Here is an 18,644-nt window from a genome sequence, read left to right as displayed (position 1 = left end):
GTGAGTAGACTGGGCAGCAGATGTAGTGTTCTTTTCACACCTTAGATACCATATAAAGCAGAGCAGGTTGCTAAACAAGCTTCCTCAATTGAGTACCTTCTTAATGAGTGTCTAAGCTGTCCAGAAAGCCCTACTACGTGAGCACTATACCAACTAATCCATGATGCCAACTAGTACTTTATATTTCTGTTAGATTTGTACTGGCCAAGGGGTTCTTTTGGCGACTCATTTGCTTTCTTTTGGTATTATGGTACTAACATTATGTGTGGTGCCAGGTGGCAACTTTAAGTTGCCTAATATAGTTGGAAAGAAGCTTGTACGCTACCTATCTTACTATACTAGGTACCATGCCAGTTGTGCCTGAGACTATCAAAGCAGTAGCTTCGATACTGTAGTCCGATTTTGTTCAAGCGATTGGAATAGTAGCATGTGAAGTCAGGTACTTGCTGTTTTAAGAAGATAAGAGAGATGTAAAAAAAGGACCTGGGCCTACTTCAAGTTCCAATTGAATACACACTACCAGTGGGTATCTATAATTGGCCGAATAACAGTGAACCTGATTGTTGCTTTAACCTTCAAGTTCAAGTTGGAACTTGAACCAGTGTGGACATATTAAGCAACCTCTATATACAAAAGTCAGCGATGAGCTGCACCAAATTACTCGCAGTTTCCCGTATACTTTTTACATCGACCCATTCCTCCTTTGCATGTAATCCCTGACCTGCTGGCCCTGGCACAAGAGTCGGAATCCCAACAGCACCCAAAAGGACAGCATCACACCAGATAGCCATACTTCTCATGGATTGGTAGCTCCCGTAGACGTTATGAGCCGCTTCTACGACCTATTGAACAAAGGGATGATCGAATGGAAGTTTCTGTGACGGACGCGACAAAGTGATCCGCGGTTTTTCAATGCGAAAGGTAGGCTTACTTGTAGCAATTTCATGAAGCAAAAAGCTTATGTCACGAAGGATAGAGTCATCAGCTTGGACATGAATTTTGCGTACTTTGGTGGTAACAGTGCATTTCGCTGGATAGGAAGAGGGCTCTTCGCCGCCATTGATCAAACTGCAATGCAAGGATGACGGTCCGATAAATTCATCGATTGGGAGCCGTCTTTGATACTCCTCTAGCGCAGTGAGAACCCAACCAGGCCGAAGAATTGCATCTACACCAGACGCCGGATCTGACCCATGGGCCGCAGTCCCCAGAATATCGACTTCAACCCAGACGAAGCCTTTATGGGCGGTAATGAGCACGCGGTTGGTAGTTCTGGAATGATAGCCCCGTTTGCGCGTCAGCCGGCAGCGATAAGATCTTGAGTTCCTTGAGACGCGTCTTCTTCATCCGAGACCGCTGCGAGTATGACATCTCCGTGCAAGGGAGTTACCTGATTTTTCTTGATCGCCGCGACATCTGCCATTTCCGCAGCGAGACCGGATTTCATGTCCAATGCGCCCCTGCCAAAGATAACAAGGCTTCCATCCTTTTCCATCGTGTGTCCAAAGAGACTCTCGAACTCATAGCTATTCAAACTCACGGTGTCGATATGGGTATTGATCATGAGCGACTTTCCGCCGCCCGTTCCTCTGACCACACCAACAATAGATGACCACGAGGCACAGTTTCAATCCTATGTTGCTCAATACCGCGATGCTGAAGCCATGCAGATATGTAGTCGACGATTCCGCTCTCGCCGGCGTCCGGCGTCGCCGATAGCGTGACATTTGAGGAGTCGATTCTCTTCAGAATCTGTGTCAACGCAACGCAGTCTTCGACAACTGTCACATTGAATAAAGCAGAAGGTTGAGGAGATTTGTCAGGCATGCTGAATGTATAATTTCTTTCGCGCTGGGAGAGGGTGATACTATCTTTCTGATTTTTCTCGTGAGGTTCGATCCAGAACTACACACCTGGGCACCCAGGCATTTCACCGAGACCGGGCGCCTTCCAGGAACATCACGACAAGCATTTCCGTAAGTATCCACAACCTTCGAATCAATATCTGACAGAACACAACCGAAAAAAAGAACTAAAAACACCTGCGTGAAGCTTTCTATCCTTAGCTGATTGCTTTTGTCAATACTCCATTTACACTTCAGTTTTATCTAAGATCGTATGGTTATAATAAGAGTATCCCTCTCTTCTTTCCCCTCACTTTTACTACTTTTTGTTTGTTACTACACAATATTCCAATCATCCCAAGTCACCACAAAAGTTTATCTGCACTTCACTTGATTTTTCTTTATATACTTCACAATCCGTAGCTATCTCCCATGTTGCGGCTTTCTTCTTGGCCTGTGGCAGCCTCGTATCATAACAAAACAGCCTGGAAGGAGTTGCTTGATATTTCAAAAGAGTCAAGTGGGGGAAATCTGTTGAGAGAGATCCTATACTGTTGAAAAGCTTATATTACCGAGCCGATTCAGTAGCTTAGAAGCTGGAAGCCTGATTGTCACCACTGGAGCACTGGAGATGTCTTAAGTACAGGTTGGGACATTTCCTGCGCACCAACTTCCAGTGGAAGTAGACTTGCAGCACTTGAAGGATGATGCTAATTTAGACCAGTTCCGAGAAGACGATGCGCAGACGTCAGAAATATGCTGAGATCCCTTAATAGAGTTGGTGTGCTTTCCATTGCAATTGAAGTTCCTAGCTACTATTAGCCCCAATCTAGATTCCACCCCGATAGGCTGGCTAAGTAGCAGAAATGTAGACCTACTCCCAGATTGTGCATTCGTAGCCACTCGGAATCACCATTTGTTGGAGATTGTCGTTGAACTGGGCGAGAGTACCGCCGTTAAGGCTAACTATTAGAACTCTTCAGCTATCTTCTTCTATGAGTGTAGATTGGTAATTGGGAGGGAAAATATATTGATAGATTTGGCTTACAGCAACTTCCAGTAGAGTCCACATTGTATGGAATACTGACTCCGCCGGTACTGATCAAAGATACCTGGATGTCGGCGTTGACATAGCCAAGAAGGGAAAGACCGATAATGGTTTTGATGAGCATATTTACTAGGTAGTTCTGAAATTCTTGTTGGGCCGGTGACTGTGTTTTAGAGAGGATTTTTGGAATGAATTGCTTGGTCTAAAAGAAATAGGGATAGATGGTACTGATACTTATACTTCAAACAGGTGAATCAAGTGGGATGCCTTATTATGAGTCCTATCCATGCTCTTGCGGTGACTCTACAAATAGAATTCATCAAATAGATTTTCTCAAAAGATGCCCAGATGTGCCAAGGACGAGCTAGATTACCGGCCTTATGAGCTGAGCTTGTATCATTTGCCAGCGTTCAGCGCATAGCATCCCCATGCCTAGAAAGATCAGATCTAGGCAGAGAACCATTTACTCTTTGCAGTATGAAGGTCCCCCCCTTGCTAGTGCAATTTCACAAACATGTTTGATTTTGACCAATTTCCCTCTTGGATATTCCGGGGAGCTGGAAAGTCTGCCGATGTAAGTTTCCTGGCTGATCAGTAGGAATCTATGAAATCAGCACACAGTAGGGATTGCCAACCTTACGTAATCTCGAAGCGGGTGAGCTGAAAGAATGTACTTCCTATGATTCCTATCCTTTTGAATTTTTAATAACTAGATGTCGGGTTATGAGAGGATGGGTGTATCAACGTAAATTTCTAGACTTGGGGACACTAGGCTTGGGCGAATGTTGACATTTTGTAAACTACCTAGTATTAAAATATAACTATTGCTGCAAAGAGATCTTGCCTTCGATACCTTGGTTTCTAGAGATTTTAGAATTAATAGACTTAACAGAATCCAGTAGGTAAAATACCATCAGGGATACTGATTGCTTGACATGATAGTTTTGCGCCAAGTCGTGCTGACAACATCTCCAAGCTGACTACATAAGCCACCTAACTACATAAGCCACCTAACTAAATAAGCCAGCTGACCTAAAACAGATCCGATCAGATGATTCCACTTCATTCAATCTACTAGTACCTAGTAGGAAACTGGTCTATTCGATTCTCTACTAGTTAGTAAGCACCATTTCTCAATGCTGTTCAGGCCTGGAGCCTCAGGCACCAGACCAGGCAATAACATCTCGCCTTGCCAGATATCAGTATGCATGCACCATTTCCTGGTTGTCATCCACTACCACAGCTTCAGGCCACAGGCTTCGATTTTAGGTCAGCTGCCTCGCAGCGCGGGCGAGACTTCGCGAGACATCCTTCCATTTTACCTTTTTGGAATGCATGATCTACATCCACGTTCCCCTTTACATATTGGCTAGTGAGATACGTCGTGTCAACTTTTGTGCGAGCAGCGTGTAGATTTATTCTTCCGATCGATGCTGGACTGGCCAACACAGCGGACCGAGATTCGGCCCACGGTGATCCTCAATTTGAAATCTCTCTATAAGCTTAAACAGAGAAAGTACTGATAAAGGAAAAGAAAATTCAAGAGATGTAAGAGCAAGGATATTTAACATTTAGGAACTCATCCCTGAAATTAGACAAGGCATACCTCCCAGGAATTACCCTCCTGGATTCTAAGCAGTGTTCTCAATGAATAGGCTCTGTAATCGCACCACAATCAAGTTTCGTTTATTTGTGCTCCGACTCCGCCCCCTCCGCCACCCCCCACCCCATCTTCATAGGTTCTATTGGAATCGTATTTCAACCGGCGCATTTCTGGCCCACAGATCAAAGAAGACTTTTTTTTTTCATAGCCGTGCCCCAGCTAGACAATTCTCTAAGACGCCATGGATCTGGAAGATATCTACAGCATACCGAAAAGGATTGGACACTTTGATTGAAGATCGCGAAGCACCCATTAAAACTATTGAAGAATGGGGTGATACTTTTGAATGCAATCTCGAGTTTTACGACGACATTCGTGCACTTCTTGGAAAATTCAATTCGAAAATTGAAAAGTACAGAACTGACAAGAATATGTGCCTTTATCGATATCTAGATGTCGACACTAATTGATAACGCATGGTAGTATCATTGCGATTGCAGGACTGTACGGACACGCGTTGAAAGGAAGAGGAAATCTCGGTCCCATATGGCTCCGTGACTTCTTATGAAAGGATCTACCAAGTGTTACAATTCTGGCGATGGACCCTCGTCAATATGGTCATCGGCGAGGCATTCGTATATGCCGGAGGGATGCTACCTTAACAATAGCCACCAAGGGAAATTCGCACTCCTCCGGCTGGCTTGGCAATTGGTGGGGGCACCTCAATGAAGTTAGGCGCTCCTAAATTAGACATTGAGCCTCGTGTTCGCACCTGATTCCAAGGTTGATACTACCTCTAATAATTCCTGAACGACTCGGAGTTAGGGGTCAAACTTGAACTTTCAAGATTAGGTGCCCTATGAGAGAATCTTGAAACTTCCTTACTACTTAAAGTGAACTACACTGAAATTATATATCCTAAGGTCAAGATATAGTATTGTGGGTTCAAAAAAGCAATTTCGACACATAATAGTGAATGGGGACTTTAAGCTTACAATAGCAAGATTTGTTCAAATGCATATTAGTGTGCTGCGGATTTTTCATGGATACAAATGATAAGTCTCGTGAAAAATCCAAGTAGAACTGGCATTGCCTGCTAACATCGGGAGTATTGTAAGTCGAAATAGTTGGAGTGGACTTTTTCCTTGCACGGCCCTCCTCAATCCCTCGGCAAACGGGCTTGTTTGTTTAGCCTCGATAGTGACCCCGTACCTTTTCTCCCCTGCAAGTATCCGTCACCTGGAATCAAAATTAAAATACTGTGATGATTGAACGAATTGGCAACGATCCCTCTAACTTTTGGACTTACGATGACGAGACAGGGCTTGTCGATCTTTCGCGAGGGGCTGGGCGGGGCAAACGGCTCACAGTCGAGACCACAACCGGTCCCATTCAATTAAACCCCGATACGAGTGTCGCACCATGATCTGCACGAAGTGGGCGCTGGCTTATGGTGCTAGATATTGCAGATAATGATAGTCTTTTCTTAGTGGCAATACATTTAATGAAAGAGCTCCACTGGGGAGGCTCCTGTGAAAATATGAATTCCATTCACATAGCCTCGTCTTCTATCAGCAAAGACGAGCAGCTTCAATTTCGTCCCACAGCATATGGATAGGATTAGAGTAGTCGTTGCATCTTTCCTTGGCTGGACCACCCATTTCATATATTCTATCAATTTCCGATAGTTACATTTTATCTTTATACTAGAGTGAGGGACTGAGAGTGAACTGAGGGGAAGGTGGACGAAGGGGGGGGGATTGATCTTGCCGAAGAGCCTATGTGTCAGCAAGTCTTGCTCTAGTCCACCGCCGGAGGGTGAGTGAATATCCTGGCTTCAGCTCATGAAACGTAGTTCCCCAAAATACTCGACCTTCGGGGAAAAAAGGTGACTTGGCGATTGTGTTTGTGTACTGTATCGTGGAGCTCGATTCGACTCGTCAAAAACACTAAAATCTCATCGAGGAGTATAATTACTTTGAATTTTGATGCCATTTGAAAGGTGATTTCAAGCTGTGATTCAGGAGACAACAAGCACGACCCCAAGCATATTCTCTACAAGGTCTGAGTAGGCGTTTTCAGCCTCTGGCTCGACAAATATTGCCCACAGATGCCAGTCTTCCTAGTCTAGGGCATTTTGGAAACTGCTGGCTGGTAGCTCGTACATGGCTTGACCATTGGTCAAGTGTGGGAGAATCAGATTATCTACTCTAGTCGCAATACAATCAAGATCGCTAGTTTAACAGATGTCCTAGGCCACGCTATAATTCTAATTTATATCCTAATTTATATACCAGGGGCTTCAAAATTGTAATGGGCTGGCCCCGAGGGTCTCTCTTGAAGGAGGCATAGAATGTGACTAGGGCTGAGTTTGGGTATTAGTCTCAAGTGGGACTAGAGCATCATGAAAAGCTAAATTCATCAATCCATAGATGCTTTACTTAATTTGGCTCTTCATAAAACATATTTTTGCTATTCCAGGTTTCAGCATACTTTGGGGAGCTCTTAGGTTACAAGAATAATCCGAGAACTATGTTCACAGCCTTTGCATTTGCAGAAAAATGTAGGGAAACCTAAAACCGAAGGAGAAAACCCACATTAAGGCCAAACGACAAAAGACGCCCGAAGATCTGACGTGACAGGAAACGAGAAGACCTTGATCGTTGGTAACCCAAAGCGCCCAAAGTCGTTCGAATTTACTAGTTGGTTGAACTGTTAGCTTCAGCACTAGCCACACGGCTATTTTTTGTCAGCAGGCCAACCCTTACATTCTGTTGATCGCTCTGTTAGCCTTGGCCGCGTGTTATCATTCCTCCGCAGAAGGTCCTATCACTTACAACCTATCTCGCTCTCTGTTAGCCTTGGTCGTGCGATTATCGTTCTTCAGTAGGAGGTAATAATACTTACACTCTGTAAATCGCTCTATTAGCCCTACCGTGTTCACGCGATTATTATTCTTCAGCGGGAGGTACCATAACTTACAACCTATTGGTTGCTCTCTGTTAGCCCTGATTATGTGGTTATTGTTCTTTGATAGGAATTACCTACACCCTGTAGATTGCATTATTAGCCATAGTCACACAATAATCATTCTTCAGCAGGAGATACTATTACTTACAGCCTTTCGGTTGTTATGTTAACCCTGGTCGCGCAGTCATCTTTCTTCAGCCGGGAGGTATCATCACTTACATCCTGTTGAGCACTCTGTTAGCCTCGGCCATATGTCATCGTCCTTCAGCAGGAAGTACCATTACTTACAAGCTGTCGGTTGCTCTGTTAGCCCTGGTCGCATAATTATCATTCCTCTAGCGGATACCAGCACTTACATTCTGTTGATCGCTCTGTTAGCCGCGGTCATGTGTTATCATTCTCAGCAGGAGATACTATGACTTACAACCTGTTGGTCGCTCTCTGTTAGCCCTATTCGCGTGTTATTCTTCTCCAGCAGAGGTACAATCACTTACTTGCTATATATCGCCTTTTTAGCCCTAGTCTCAAAATTATCATTCTTCAGCAGGAGGTACCATCACTTACAATCTGTTGATCATCTCTGTTAGCTTCAGTCTCACAATTAACATTCCTCAGCAGGAGGTACTATCACTTACAGACTTTCGGTTGTTCTGTTAACCTGGTTGCGTAGATATCGTTCTTCAGCAGGAGGTGTCATTACTTACAGGCTATCAGTCACTCTCTGTTAGCCCTGGTCACGTAATATTCATTCTTCGGCAAGAGGCACCATCACTTACAAGCTTTCGGTCGTTTTCTGTTAGCCCTGGTCGTGTGTTATCCTTCTCCAGCAGGAGTACAATCACTTACAGTCTATATATCGTTCTGTTAGCACTAGTCTCACACCTATTATTCTTCAGCAGGAAATACTATCACTTACAGCCTTTCAGTTGCCCTGTTAACCCTGGTCGCACCGTCATCGTTCTTCAGCAGGAGATACCATCACTTACATCCTGTTGACCACTCTGTTAGCCCTGGTCACGTGGTTATCATTCGTCGGCAGAAGGCACCATCACTTACAACCTGTCGGTCACTTTGTTAGCCCTGACATCGTCGAAAGATTGATATTCTTACCTGACGCTCAGCTAAACCATTAGAGCGGTGCTCTTCGGCAGGTAGTGCCATTGCTGTGGCAGACAAGAGGGTCATCAGAAAATAAAATGGCTGCATTTTTTGGGCTCAGTTGAGAAAAGGTCGAACGTTCTGTCTTTAGAGGTAAAGAGAAAGAGTGTGTTTCAAGGATCAGCCGGAAATAAATTGGTAGTTCCGCATCTTATACCTGGCTGGCACCATTAGGATAGGTCCAAACTCTTGAGTGGAGAATTACGAGAGTTGGCAAGATATCAGCTGCGTTGGCAGTTCTCCATATGCAAAAGGCCTAATGTAGTCTATGATCTTCATAGGGAGTGGATTGGCCGGCAATCAACAGTCGTAACTCCTTATTCCACCTCACAGGACCAATCCTAAACGAGGCATGATTTAATATGCGGTTCACGCACGATCTCGGACATTGTTGACGCCTGCATACGGCCCCACTAAACACGCTGATCAATAATCCCAAGTATCTGCAACAACAGTGCTCAGCTCAAAATCTAGGAACTGAGGACGTCATAAAGAGAGGGCTCCCATTAAGTTACTCAAATATAAGTAAATGGTACCTGACTGCAAGGTTCCCAGCAGCAGTACTCTGCGGCTGCAGGGGTCTTCAACTTGAATCCGAGTAATCCATTGTCTCATAGACATACATTTTAAGGAACCCTGGATGGCGATCTTACCGATCATCTCAGGCTAGTGAAACTAGCTTGACTAGCGTCGTATGGTACAAACTCAACTGGGTCCTGATTCAGGCCGGTTAATCGTCGGGGGTCTTCTCCTTGACAGGATCCGAGTCGGGACTGTGCAGTATCGAATCTATGGATAGTGTACAGTGCGTCCTGAAACTTGTCACCATCTTCACTCTTTGATTGTTTCTCTAACCTTGCCCACTTAGACCCATCGCTGTTGGAAATTATTCCTTTACCATTGACACGTGACTGTATTGTTCTTACACACCGGAGCTTAACGCCAAGCAACGCCACCGTGGGCGGAGCAGTTTTGGGACGGTTCTCCATTACTCGACTTCATTGTGTTAGCATAAATTTGTAAGACACGGGTAAAATTACGGGTTCAAAGTGTGAGTGTGGGTGACAATAAGAAATTCCTTGTCCATGGAAAGAATGGTCAAAAACCCCACGGAACACCTCCCGACCGTCGCTCACGAAAAGTCCAACTTGAAAAGATGGCCCCCGCAGCCTACAGATGGGCCACCGAGAGCCAACCGTTCCTAGGGAAGGAACGAAGGGATCAGATCACGCGACGAGCGGCCGGAATCAGCCTCTGACTCCCCGTGCCAACTAATACTGCATTAGACCATGAAACGGCTAGCGTGACGCGAGAACAGGCGTTCTTTCTACCGTCACCAACACTACACTACTAAGTCTATATAGTAAGTAGCTATCCTTAGATAGAATAACTATTGAAGGATGGGAATACTCGCTGGCAGTCTGTCAAGCTGACGGGTCGATCACGAAGAGACAAAACCACCACATTCACAGAGTGCAGGCCACTTATTCCCTCGAAACCAAATGGCAGCCTTGTTGCTAAGGCCCCAGTCACCTGACTCCGATGTTGAGATCGAAATCCCCACTATAATATACAAATACTTAACCATATATGTATTTAGTTCTTCGCGATCAATTAATCTAAGTTACTGTAGTATACCTTTTGGATTACTCTTTATATAGTTTCATCTCTTATGACAAACACACGACAAGTAGGGGAGCTCTTCGAACTAAACTACTTAGTGTACTACCTAACACCTCCTTCGAAGTTACTCAATAGGATCCGAGTCCGTATAAGGCTTAGCATAGCAACGGTACGATTACGAGTTGATACTTAAGGAGTATGAGTGATAGATATCACAGACGACCAACAACACAGAGGACAACTGGTAAGTTGTTTACCCAAGATCTAACCACTCACCGTGACCAGTTAGCGAAGTGTGTAACAGGTAGTTGAATGTGTAGAAATATTATCTTGGCATAGTTGAAATTGGTGAATTATTTTTCATGGGGTACGTCGTAACTGGTGGATTTGGGGTAGATGCCAGGTTGTCAGGATCTATCAATATAAGTCGATATATCATAACTGCTTTTAGTCAGTTATTTGCCAGTAACTATTTTACCATCTTAGAGTTGACACATGCATATCCATACCAAGAAAACTGTATAATCTGTGCACTCTTCAAGGTCACAAGCCTTAGCATGTTCATGATATTCATATTTTTATGCTTTACTGTTGTTAAGCAACGATTATGTCGTAATCAAATTATACCCCGTCGCTCTTATCATCATTCGGTTTAGTGATTCGCAGGCTAAGGTATTGGATTGGAAGTTCAAGTACAGATATCCGATCCGTAATCCCTCCTTCAGCCCTCTTTAAAATTACACCTCCATCGACGCAATTCCCCATGATTCCGGAACAAGGAACCCCATCAGTATCCCACGAGAAACTCTATTCTTGAGAAAAGCCTCTGACCAATAAGTTTTGCTATTAGTATTGCAATGTCAGAAAAGCACTCAAGTCGTAGTAGCGAATATTTAAGAGACCTAGCCCGCCCACTCGGAGGTGTCAATGCCAATGTTACCTTCCGGTTCACTTCAATTTGTCCCATAATACTAATTTTCAACTCTTCTATGAAATGAGGCTCTCAGCCATTTCCCCCCTCGCTGTCTTGTCTTCATTTGCAGTGGGACAAGACCAAACTAACCCTCAGAATATGACTACTTGCTTGGTGAGTGTTCCTAATGTAGTGAAGCATACAGAAAAAGGCTTACAAAAGAGTTGAAAATCAGCGGGAATGCAATGAACAGGCCGCTGTTGCGGCAGGATGTAGCTCTTATCTCCAGACTTCATGCACCTGTCCGAGTCAGGCATATGTGAAGGCTCTCAACAAATGCTTGGAGGCCTCATGCACTGCGTCTGATGTGCTGCGTATGCTTCACTTTACTTCCTTCATGACGCTTTTCGAGTTTTTATCTCCCTGTTCATAGCCATACTGACTTCATGTCAATAGTATCCTTGAAGTTACATGTCACGGTGTGCGGAGGACCAATTGTGTGGCCAGAGTGAAAGGAAACCTGACTTTCTCCTTATATAATAATATGTGAAGTAACTTCCACGTCATATTAACTCGTACTCGAGCTTCAATTAAATTTGTGCTGCCCGAAAAATTAGTGTTCTGCGATGTTTGTGGTGCCCTTTGTCTCGCGGAAAGCGGGTAGCGTAGCTGCAATTGCCCATTCTTCAATGCTGTAAAAATTGGAATCAGGCTCCGAAGGATCTTACTTGGCGGTGAATTGCTAGACAGTCCGATGGCTAAGAAGTTAAAGCTCGCAGCATAAAAAATATGTTCCCTGTGCAATTCAAACCGTGCGAGGGCAGGATCACCAGGAGTTTTCAGTTCGGAAAGCTTGTTCTATAGCCCTCTCCGCACAACATGTAGTATGCTGCGTAAAGTCTCCACCGGGCTGCTGATGTGTGCCGGATTATGACAGAGCTTCGAGAGCATATTGAATTTCATCATGCAGTTTTAGTCATGCGCGACCCCAGCTGCATAGCTTACATAACACAGCGTGCCATGGTTCCTGATCTGTACATAATACTGTGTTAAGTGCTTGTCATCAATATGATTAGCTGTTGAACGAGTGTATATTCTGTGATGGAGATCGCCTCTAAGTGATGGTGGCGGGATTTCTTTTGAATAATTTTGGTTACTTTCCATTGTCCGTATTATCTTGGTTTGGTAGCACAAGGAACCTAATTCTGGCGGTAGCTCAGACACCAGCTTTCAGTAGTATGCTTAGTGGCCAATATTTTCGAAGATTTGACTAGCCGGTCGACTACGTACGCAGTGCCAGCGACAGAAACAGCTATTGCTGTATGAGCTTTGACCGTGGAGATTGCGATTATCTGTCAGCGTTTTGGAGTAGAAAAGAAGTGAGTGATATTAGTGGAAGAATTTTCTAGATGTGATATTTAACCCAGGTGATTCCATAAATTCAATACGAATATAAGAAGGAGACAAACTATAGGCTCAGGGTAGGTCCATAGATGTCTAGATCAGGTCCATTGGGCAGTTTGCATTTCACAAAACTAACACCGATAATACAAAGAGTGTATGACACGTCGGCTAGAAAGCCTGTCGGTAACGTTGTCCTAGCATGTGAAAGTCCATTGAGGAACACTCGATTCCGGGTATAGTGTGACAGATGACACTGCATCGTAAGCAGCGTTGGCGGATGATGTGACTCGGCCGACTTCTGGGAGTGGGTATTTGAGAAGAAGAGTTATTAATCATCATTGGCCTTATTAGATTTATGGGTACTGGTACGAACTATCTTGATGTCGCTGCTGGGACTGCCCTACATGTCCCGAAGGGCTGGTATTGGCGTGTTACGACATCGATATTCCTAATTGATTCTCTTTACCATACGAAAAACATATGCAAGGGGGTGTATGGAGTAGATGCTGAATAATCCCGTGCCTAATGGTATTTTACCATCCTTCGTATCAACAAAAGTGAAGAGTTTGAAATAGCCAAAGCCATCTTGGACTATCTGGAATTAAAACTATCCTGCTTGTTGCTGTTGACTTTCCTGTACGGATGATGCTCAGGTAGTTGTACTGTATGACTCCCATCTCCTAGTTCTACAGCATGGGAGATGGAAGTAGAGAGAAAAATCAATGCATCATTATGGATAGCCGTCCTCGCCAATGATAATAAAAAATAAGTTCGGATCCACCATATTGCGAAAGTTCGTTTGAAACAAGCTGGAATAATTTATTTTAGCATCGCAGTATATTTATTGCTGTATTAGTCATGGCAGATAGATAAGCATTGATTGACTTTGGTGCAATCGAATAACCAGCGCATATATCTAGGAGGCTGCATAGATCGTCGGGATTCCCCTTTGCCTTCATCTACAAGTATATCAACATGGTCATGATTGTCATTCACGCTATTTTGGGTCTCTTTATCCTGCAGACATGGGGAATTCCAGCTCCATTTTGCGATTTCAAAGCGGCGAATCTACCACTTCCTCCAAAGCCGACAGCGGCATTACCTTCGATGGCGAAGGCTCAGATCCAGTTAGAACAGCTGGCTAGGATTGCCCTTTCTGTTGCTTGTGAGAGCCTCGCCTATAGACCCCCGAACAGAGACGGATGTACTTCGCGAACCCTGAGACTTCGTCGGGATTGGAGAGCGTTTTCTTCTAAGGAGAAGAAAGACTTTATAAAATCTGTATTATGTTTGCAGAAAATCCCGTCCCGCACGCCTCCTAGGCTTGCGCTTGGGGCGAAAACAAGATATGATGACTTTGTGGCTACCCACATCAACCAGACAGGACAAATCCACTACTCAGTATAGTCTAATGCACATTCTAGAAACATTTGGAACCATAACTAAGTATTTCTATAAAGGGTACCTTTTTAGCCTGGCATCGATACTTTATATACAATTTTGAGGAAGCTCTGCGAACGGAGTGTGGCTACACTGGCGATTATCCGTAAGTCTGATAGATTCCCGAGCCATGATAGATTAATCCTGTTTCACACTCACACCCCAGCTTCTCATCTCAGATTTTGGGACTGGGGCGCTGATGTCAATGCCATGGAAACTTCCCCAATATTCGATGGGAGTGATACGTCAATGTCCGGCAATGGAGCGTACATTCCAAATCAACCGGGTGTGATGTTGCCCTTGAAGGGTTATGCGCCAATTTATCTTCCTAGGGGCAGCGGAGGTGGCTGTGTAACTACTGGTCCATTCAAAAACTACCAGCTCAATTTAGGCCCGGCTTCATTGCTTGTTCCAGGCGGCAACGTGAGTACAACGGCCAATCCTCTCAATCACAATCCGCGTTGTTTGAAACGGGATCTGACATCTGCAATATTGCAAAAATGGAACAACTACACCGCAATTGTAGAGCTAATTCTCAATAACAATGACATATGGAGCTTTCAGATGGCCATGCAGGGAATGCCAGGTTCTGGATCCATTGGTGTCCATGGTGGTGGCCATTATGCGATAGGCGGCGATCCAGGGCGCGACGGCTTTGTAAGTCCCGGCGACCCAGCATTCTGGCAGCACCATGGCATGATCGATCGCATTTGGTGGATCTGGCAGAATTTGGATTTGAAATCTCGTCAAAATGCCATCTCGGGAACCGAAACTTTCTTGAATCAGCCCGTCTCTGCTAACACTACTCTGGATACTTTTATCAACATAGGCTATGCAAACGGTGGTCCTGTTGCCATGGGGGATCTAATGAGCACAATTGATAGCGCATTTTGTTATGTCTATGTATGATTCTATGCTATATTTTATTGGTGACCTCACAGTCAAGATGGAGCAAAGTACAATAGTATGTAAATTCAAAAAGAAAGATAGGTCTGGCGAAGTTACGTGATACAAACAGTCTCCTCACTCAAATCCTCGCAAACTCCACCATCTATATCGTTGTAGCAACGACCTACAGAGATCATGAGAATCATGGTAAAGTCTAGAAATACCAAAAATTGAATAAGACTGTGAGATAGTACTTACCATCCGGGCACATGCAAATGTTCTTGGGGAGGCCTTCATGGGGATCGGCCCTATATCGATGTTAGTGGTAGATTCCATACACTCCTTCCCGATAGGACTCACGTGTTGTGACAGTGGTTTTTCTCAGAAGCTGCTACAATTCCGGAAATGAGGAGGAAGACGGATAGGTTCAGGGCAAGACGCATTGTGGAAGAGTTGATACCTATTTCCGTTGGTTGAAGAAAGGTTCAAAAGGCTTCTTATAGTAAGGATCTGAGAATGATGATACTCAGATTATGAGGAAAATAGGAACTTCTTATATTAGGCTCGAGAAGTCTTATATCATGATAGGTTACTAGGAGTGTATGCCGCAGTATAACCTTTAATATAACAAGGGGTACAACTCGCAGAATAACCATTCATACAACCATCCATATAACCCACAGTATAACCCACAGTATAACCCACAGTATAACCCACAGTATAACCCACAGTATAACCCACAGTATAACCTGTATTATAAGCAACATAATTACTACCTGCGGCATAGCTCGTAGCAATATACGAAGGTAATAACTGCTGCAAGATGTATATAAGTCCAAAAAATTGAATGATCAAATCTTCACAAAGAGCAACATTGAACTTCACTATTCAAGACTATCTTAAACATCTCATTATGAGACTACTTGTTAACTCCGTCATTTTCGCAACCCTACTTGGTGTTGGCAGTGCTGTCTCAAATCCAACCACTCGCTCTAGCGGACGCCCCCAGATATCCACCCTTGAAGATATTCCCAAGCTTCCAGAGGGTTTTACCTGGGACATCAAAAACCGACCCAAGGGCGATGATAAAAGAACTAAAACGTCTTCAACGACATTGAATTCTCGATCCAACGGTTTTCAAAAGCGAGCTGTGACCATAGATTGCTCGGGAGTGAGTGCTAAATAGCAAAATACCGTCCCAGATCCTAGAGTTCAATTCAAGTCAAGTTTGACTAACACTCATAACAGCACCCCGGAAGCCCTCCTATTTGGGACGACTGCAAGCGACTGGCAGACCAGCTTAAAAACTACAAATCTAATGTTTTGGTGGACCCTGGCTATTGCCACGAGGCAAGGTTTGGAACCTGCCTCGCCTATGTTTGCGCTAAGTGCGAGCAGATTACCATAGACTCAGACGATTGGGCTCGGGTTCATCATGCCCTTATTGAACAGTGCGTTGGTAACGGCGAGTGTGGGTATGCCTTCGATCCATCCGCGGACAATTTTGAAGTTGGGATTGAGCACTCCGGAGATGAGTTGCCTCCCTACCAGTGTTGATTAAGGGATTCACTGGATCTCTGCGCTTGTTTCTCTTTTGCTTTGAATGTTTCGTTGCTGTTTTGTGAATGTACACAAGGGGATGAAATGAGATAAAATCATCATTTAAGTATCTATTTCCCAGGTAATTCAGTCGAGTTAGCATTTATTACATTTTGTGAGAGCTTGAACGGCAATTTAATAGATCAAATCAGGTGAGACTGAAAGTAGGCAACTTTGCAAGCAGTTATGGTTCAGAAAGATAAAAGATAAGTGCAATGCAACGGCATTGTGCAACAGTAGATCGTAAAAGTCATCGTTGCTGCGCTTAAAGATAAATCCAAAACTGTTATTTGTTACTAAAAGAGATAATTCATCTTCAGAGAGCTAAAAGCTCATACAGAAATTGCACATTGATAGGATAAATTGACGTTGAAACACGGGAACTCCAAGTTCCTGCTTCTCTTCTCAGGTACTAGATCCCCACTTCGAATACTTCAGCACTGTATACTCTGCGCCATCCTTGTTTTGATCACGAGACACAAGCTTGGCTGTATCATTCAATTTCATGGCTCTGCGGAATGGCGAACGGCCATGAGATGGCTTTGGCTCATCGAAGGATATGGATCCTTTCCGTTTGTCGACCATTGCATTCATTACCTTAGAGTTCCAATCATTGTCCATAGGAATGAAAAGATTATCAGGTGTCCATTCCACTTGAAGTACTGCAGTGCTCTCGGGGATAATTTTCTCAAAGAGCGGAGTGTGGACCATAGAGGTTACATCTCCGCCATATCCAGTTCTGCGTGCAAGTGCTTCGAGATGACCTTTAATAGCAGTGAGATCTTTCTCTTGGACATAGCATGAATTTTGGATGATCCAGCTTTTCTTATGTTAGTCGAATTTCCCTAACGATAGATTTAGACTGTGTACCTTTTTCTCTCATCACCATCACCTAACCATGCCTCAATCCAGCCACGTGAAATTGCCAGAAAATCACCTTCGGGGTCTTGCTGCTGGCTCCAGGAGTGGAATTCATTTTGATCTCTGGTAAAAAGCTTTCCACACTTTATTTTCGCTTCATTTGGGTATTCGATCCGCAGATCAAAGTCGATTTCACTTTGTTCCCCATTCATGTGTACTCCGAGAATCTGCAGCGATATGCTCGGTGGAGAGGCTAGCTCTCTTTTCACTAGGTTCTCGAGGTTCTGTGCATCTGTGGCAGCCATGTTGTTATCTCTTGTTGTGAGATATTGAGAAAAAGAATGAGAGGAAATGGGAGAAAGCGAGAATTAAATCAGTTGCGATCTTCGAGAATCAGAGTGGCTGGTCCGGATCTTGGAGAAGATATGACATCGACCTAGAAGATAGTTGTTCAGGCTGTGCACAGTGCGGGCCCCGAACTTGGATGATGTATTTATTTGTCACGAGGAGGGGTACATGCAGGGTGATGATGCACATCAATGAGGCGGTTCCGCTCAGCCTCCTAGGTCACCCCGGGCCGGTGTTCAATCCAACGCCGACGAAAACTAAATTTTGCATTGTCCAGAACCAACGGGGCAACCCATGCAAGGTCACTCCGTGTCCGTTATCATTGATTAAGTCGTAATCTATACCTGAAGCCTTGATCTATATATGCCTGTTAGCTATCATCCCGGTCAAAGGAATCATCTATGTTTTATTTCCGTATGAAATTACCATTTTCATGAAACGCTTCATGATGGACTTTGATTGCTTCGACGGCGGTTTGGGTAATCACAACTCGCTTAAGTTGAATACAAACACGTTTTTCTTCCTGGTGAAGGATCGATGGTATCATACAACGAAATGTCTCATGTAACATCCAAATTGATAAAAGGAGTACAGCGCTTACTCAGATTTAGCCAATAAAATCTGAGATCTATCGTGACCTTCCAACAGAAATCAAAAAAAGACAAGATTTAACCAAGTGAGCTTGACAGCCGCCAAGGGCGCTTTGAGGGGCATGTACATATTTTGTCACTTTCTATTGGAAGAATTTAATCCTGGCCGAGGCAGACTTTACTCGAATAGCAATTTGGCCCCATCTAGCAGATGAAACCGCCCCCTGCAGCTGTTACACGCTCAGACGAAGGATCGCTACAGGATACTTTGGACAAACGCTTGTAAATCAATCTCCTTGGCATGGTCCAAATTCCTCCTGTGAGGAGCCAAGCCAGATTAATGAAATACGAATGC

The 18,644-nt window shown here is 44.2% G+C and overlaps 5 protein-coding genes across 5 annotated transcripts; 2 read left to right on the top strand and 3 right to left on the bottom strand.

Annotated features, from left to right (window-relative positions):
* Nucleotides 1–1,297: 1,297 nt before the first annotated feature.
* On the bottom strand, nt 1,298–1,564 carry N7533_001294 (Peptidase M20; the record flags this gene model as incomplete). Its single annotated transcript, XM_057097944.1, has 1 exon — nt 1,298–1,564. The coding sequence occupies one exon, from the start codon at nt 1,562–1,564 to the stop codon at nt 1,298–1,300; it is 267 nt and encodes an 88-aa protein (XP_056963080.1).
* A 1,154-nt stretch (nt 1,565–2,718) lies between these two features.
* On the bottom strand, nt 2,719–3,016 carry N7533_001293 (uncharacterized protein; the record flags this gene model as incomplete). Its single annotated transcript, XM_057097943.1, has 2 exons — nt 2,719–2,810; nt 2,893–3,016. 2 exons carry the CDS (start codon nt 3,014–3,016, stop codon nt 2,719–2,721), a joined length of 216 nt encoding a protein of 71 aa, XP_056963079.1.
* A 10,522-nt stretch (nt 3,017–13,538) lies between these two features.
* On the top strand, nt 13,539–14,912 carry N7533_001292 (tyrosinase family protein; the record flags this gene model as incomplete). Its single annotated transcript, XM_057097942.1, has 3 exons — nt 13,539–13,964; nt 14,024–14,109; nt 14,183–14,912. The coding sequence occupies 3 exons, from the start codon at nt 13,539–13,541 to the stop codon at nt 14,910–14,912; spliced, it is 1,242 nt and encodes a 413-aa protein (XP_056963078.1).
* Nucleotides 14,913–15,804: 892 nt separating this feature from the next.
* Nucleotides 15,805–16,448, top strand: N7533_001291 (uncharacterized protein; the record flags this gene model as incomplete). Its single annotated transcript, XM_057097941.1, has 2 exons — nt 15,805–16,062; nt 16,140–16,448. The coding sequence occupies 2 exons, from the start codon at nt 15,805–15,807 to the stop codon at nt 16,446–16,448; spliced, it is 567 nt and encodes a 188-aa protein (XP_056963077.1).
* Nucleotides 16,449–16,895: 447 nt separating this feature from the next.
* Nucleotides 16,896–17,656, bottom strand: N7533_001290 (uncharacterized protein; the record flags this gene model as incomplete). Its single annotated transcript, XM_057097940.1, has 2 exons — nt 16,896–17,310; nt 17,361–17,656. The coding sequence occupies 2 exons, from the start codon at nt 17,654–17,656 to the stop codon at nt 16,896–16,898; spliced, it is 711 nt and encodes a 236-aa protein (XP_056963076.1).
* Between the last annotated feature and the right edge of the window lie 988 nt (nt 17,657–18,644).

The sequence above is a fragment of the Penicillium manginii genome, assembly GCF_028828005.1.
Source record: "Penicillium manginii strain IBT 31320 chromosome Unknown utg000002l:1.0-5564898.0:1.0-5567710.0, whole genome shotgun sequence".
NCBI lineage: Eukaryota > Fungi > Ascomycota > Eurotiomycetes > Eurotiales > Aspergillaceae > Penicillium > Penicillium manginii.
The sequence above is the reverse complement of the archived record's forward strand: the minus strand, read 5'-3'. Positions and strand labels throughout refer to the sequence as shown.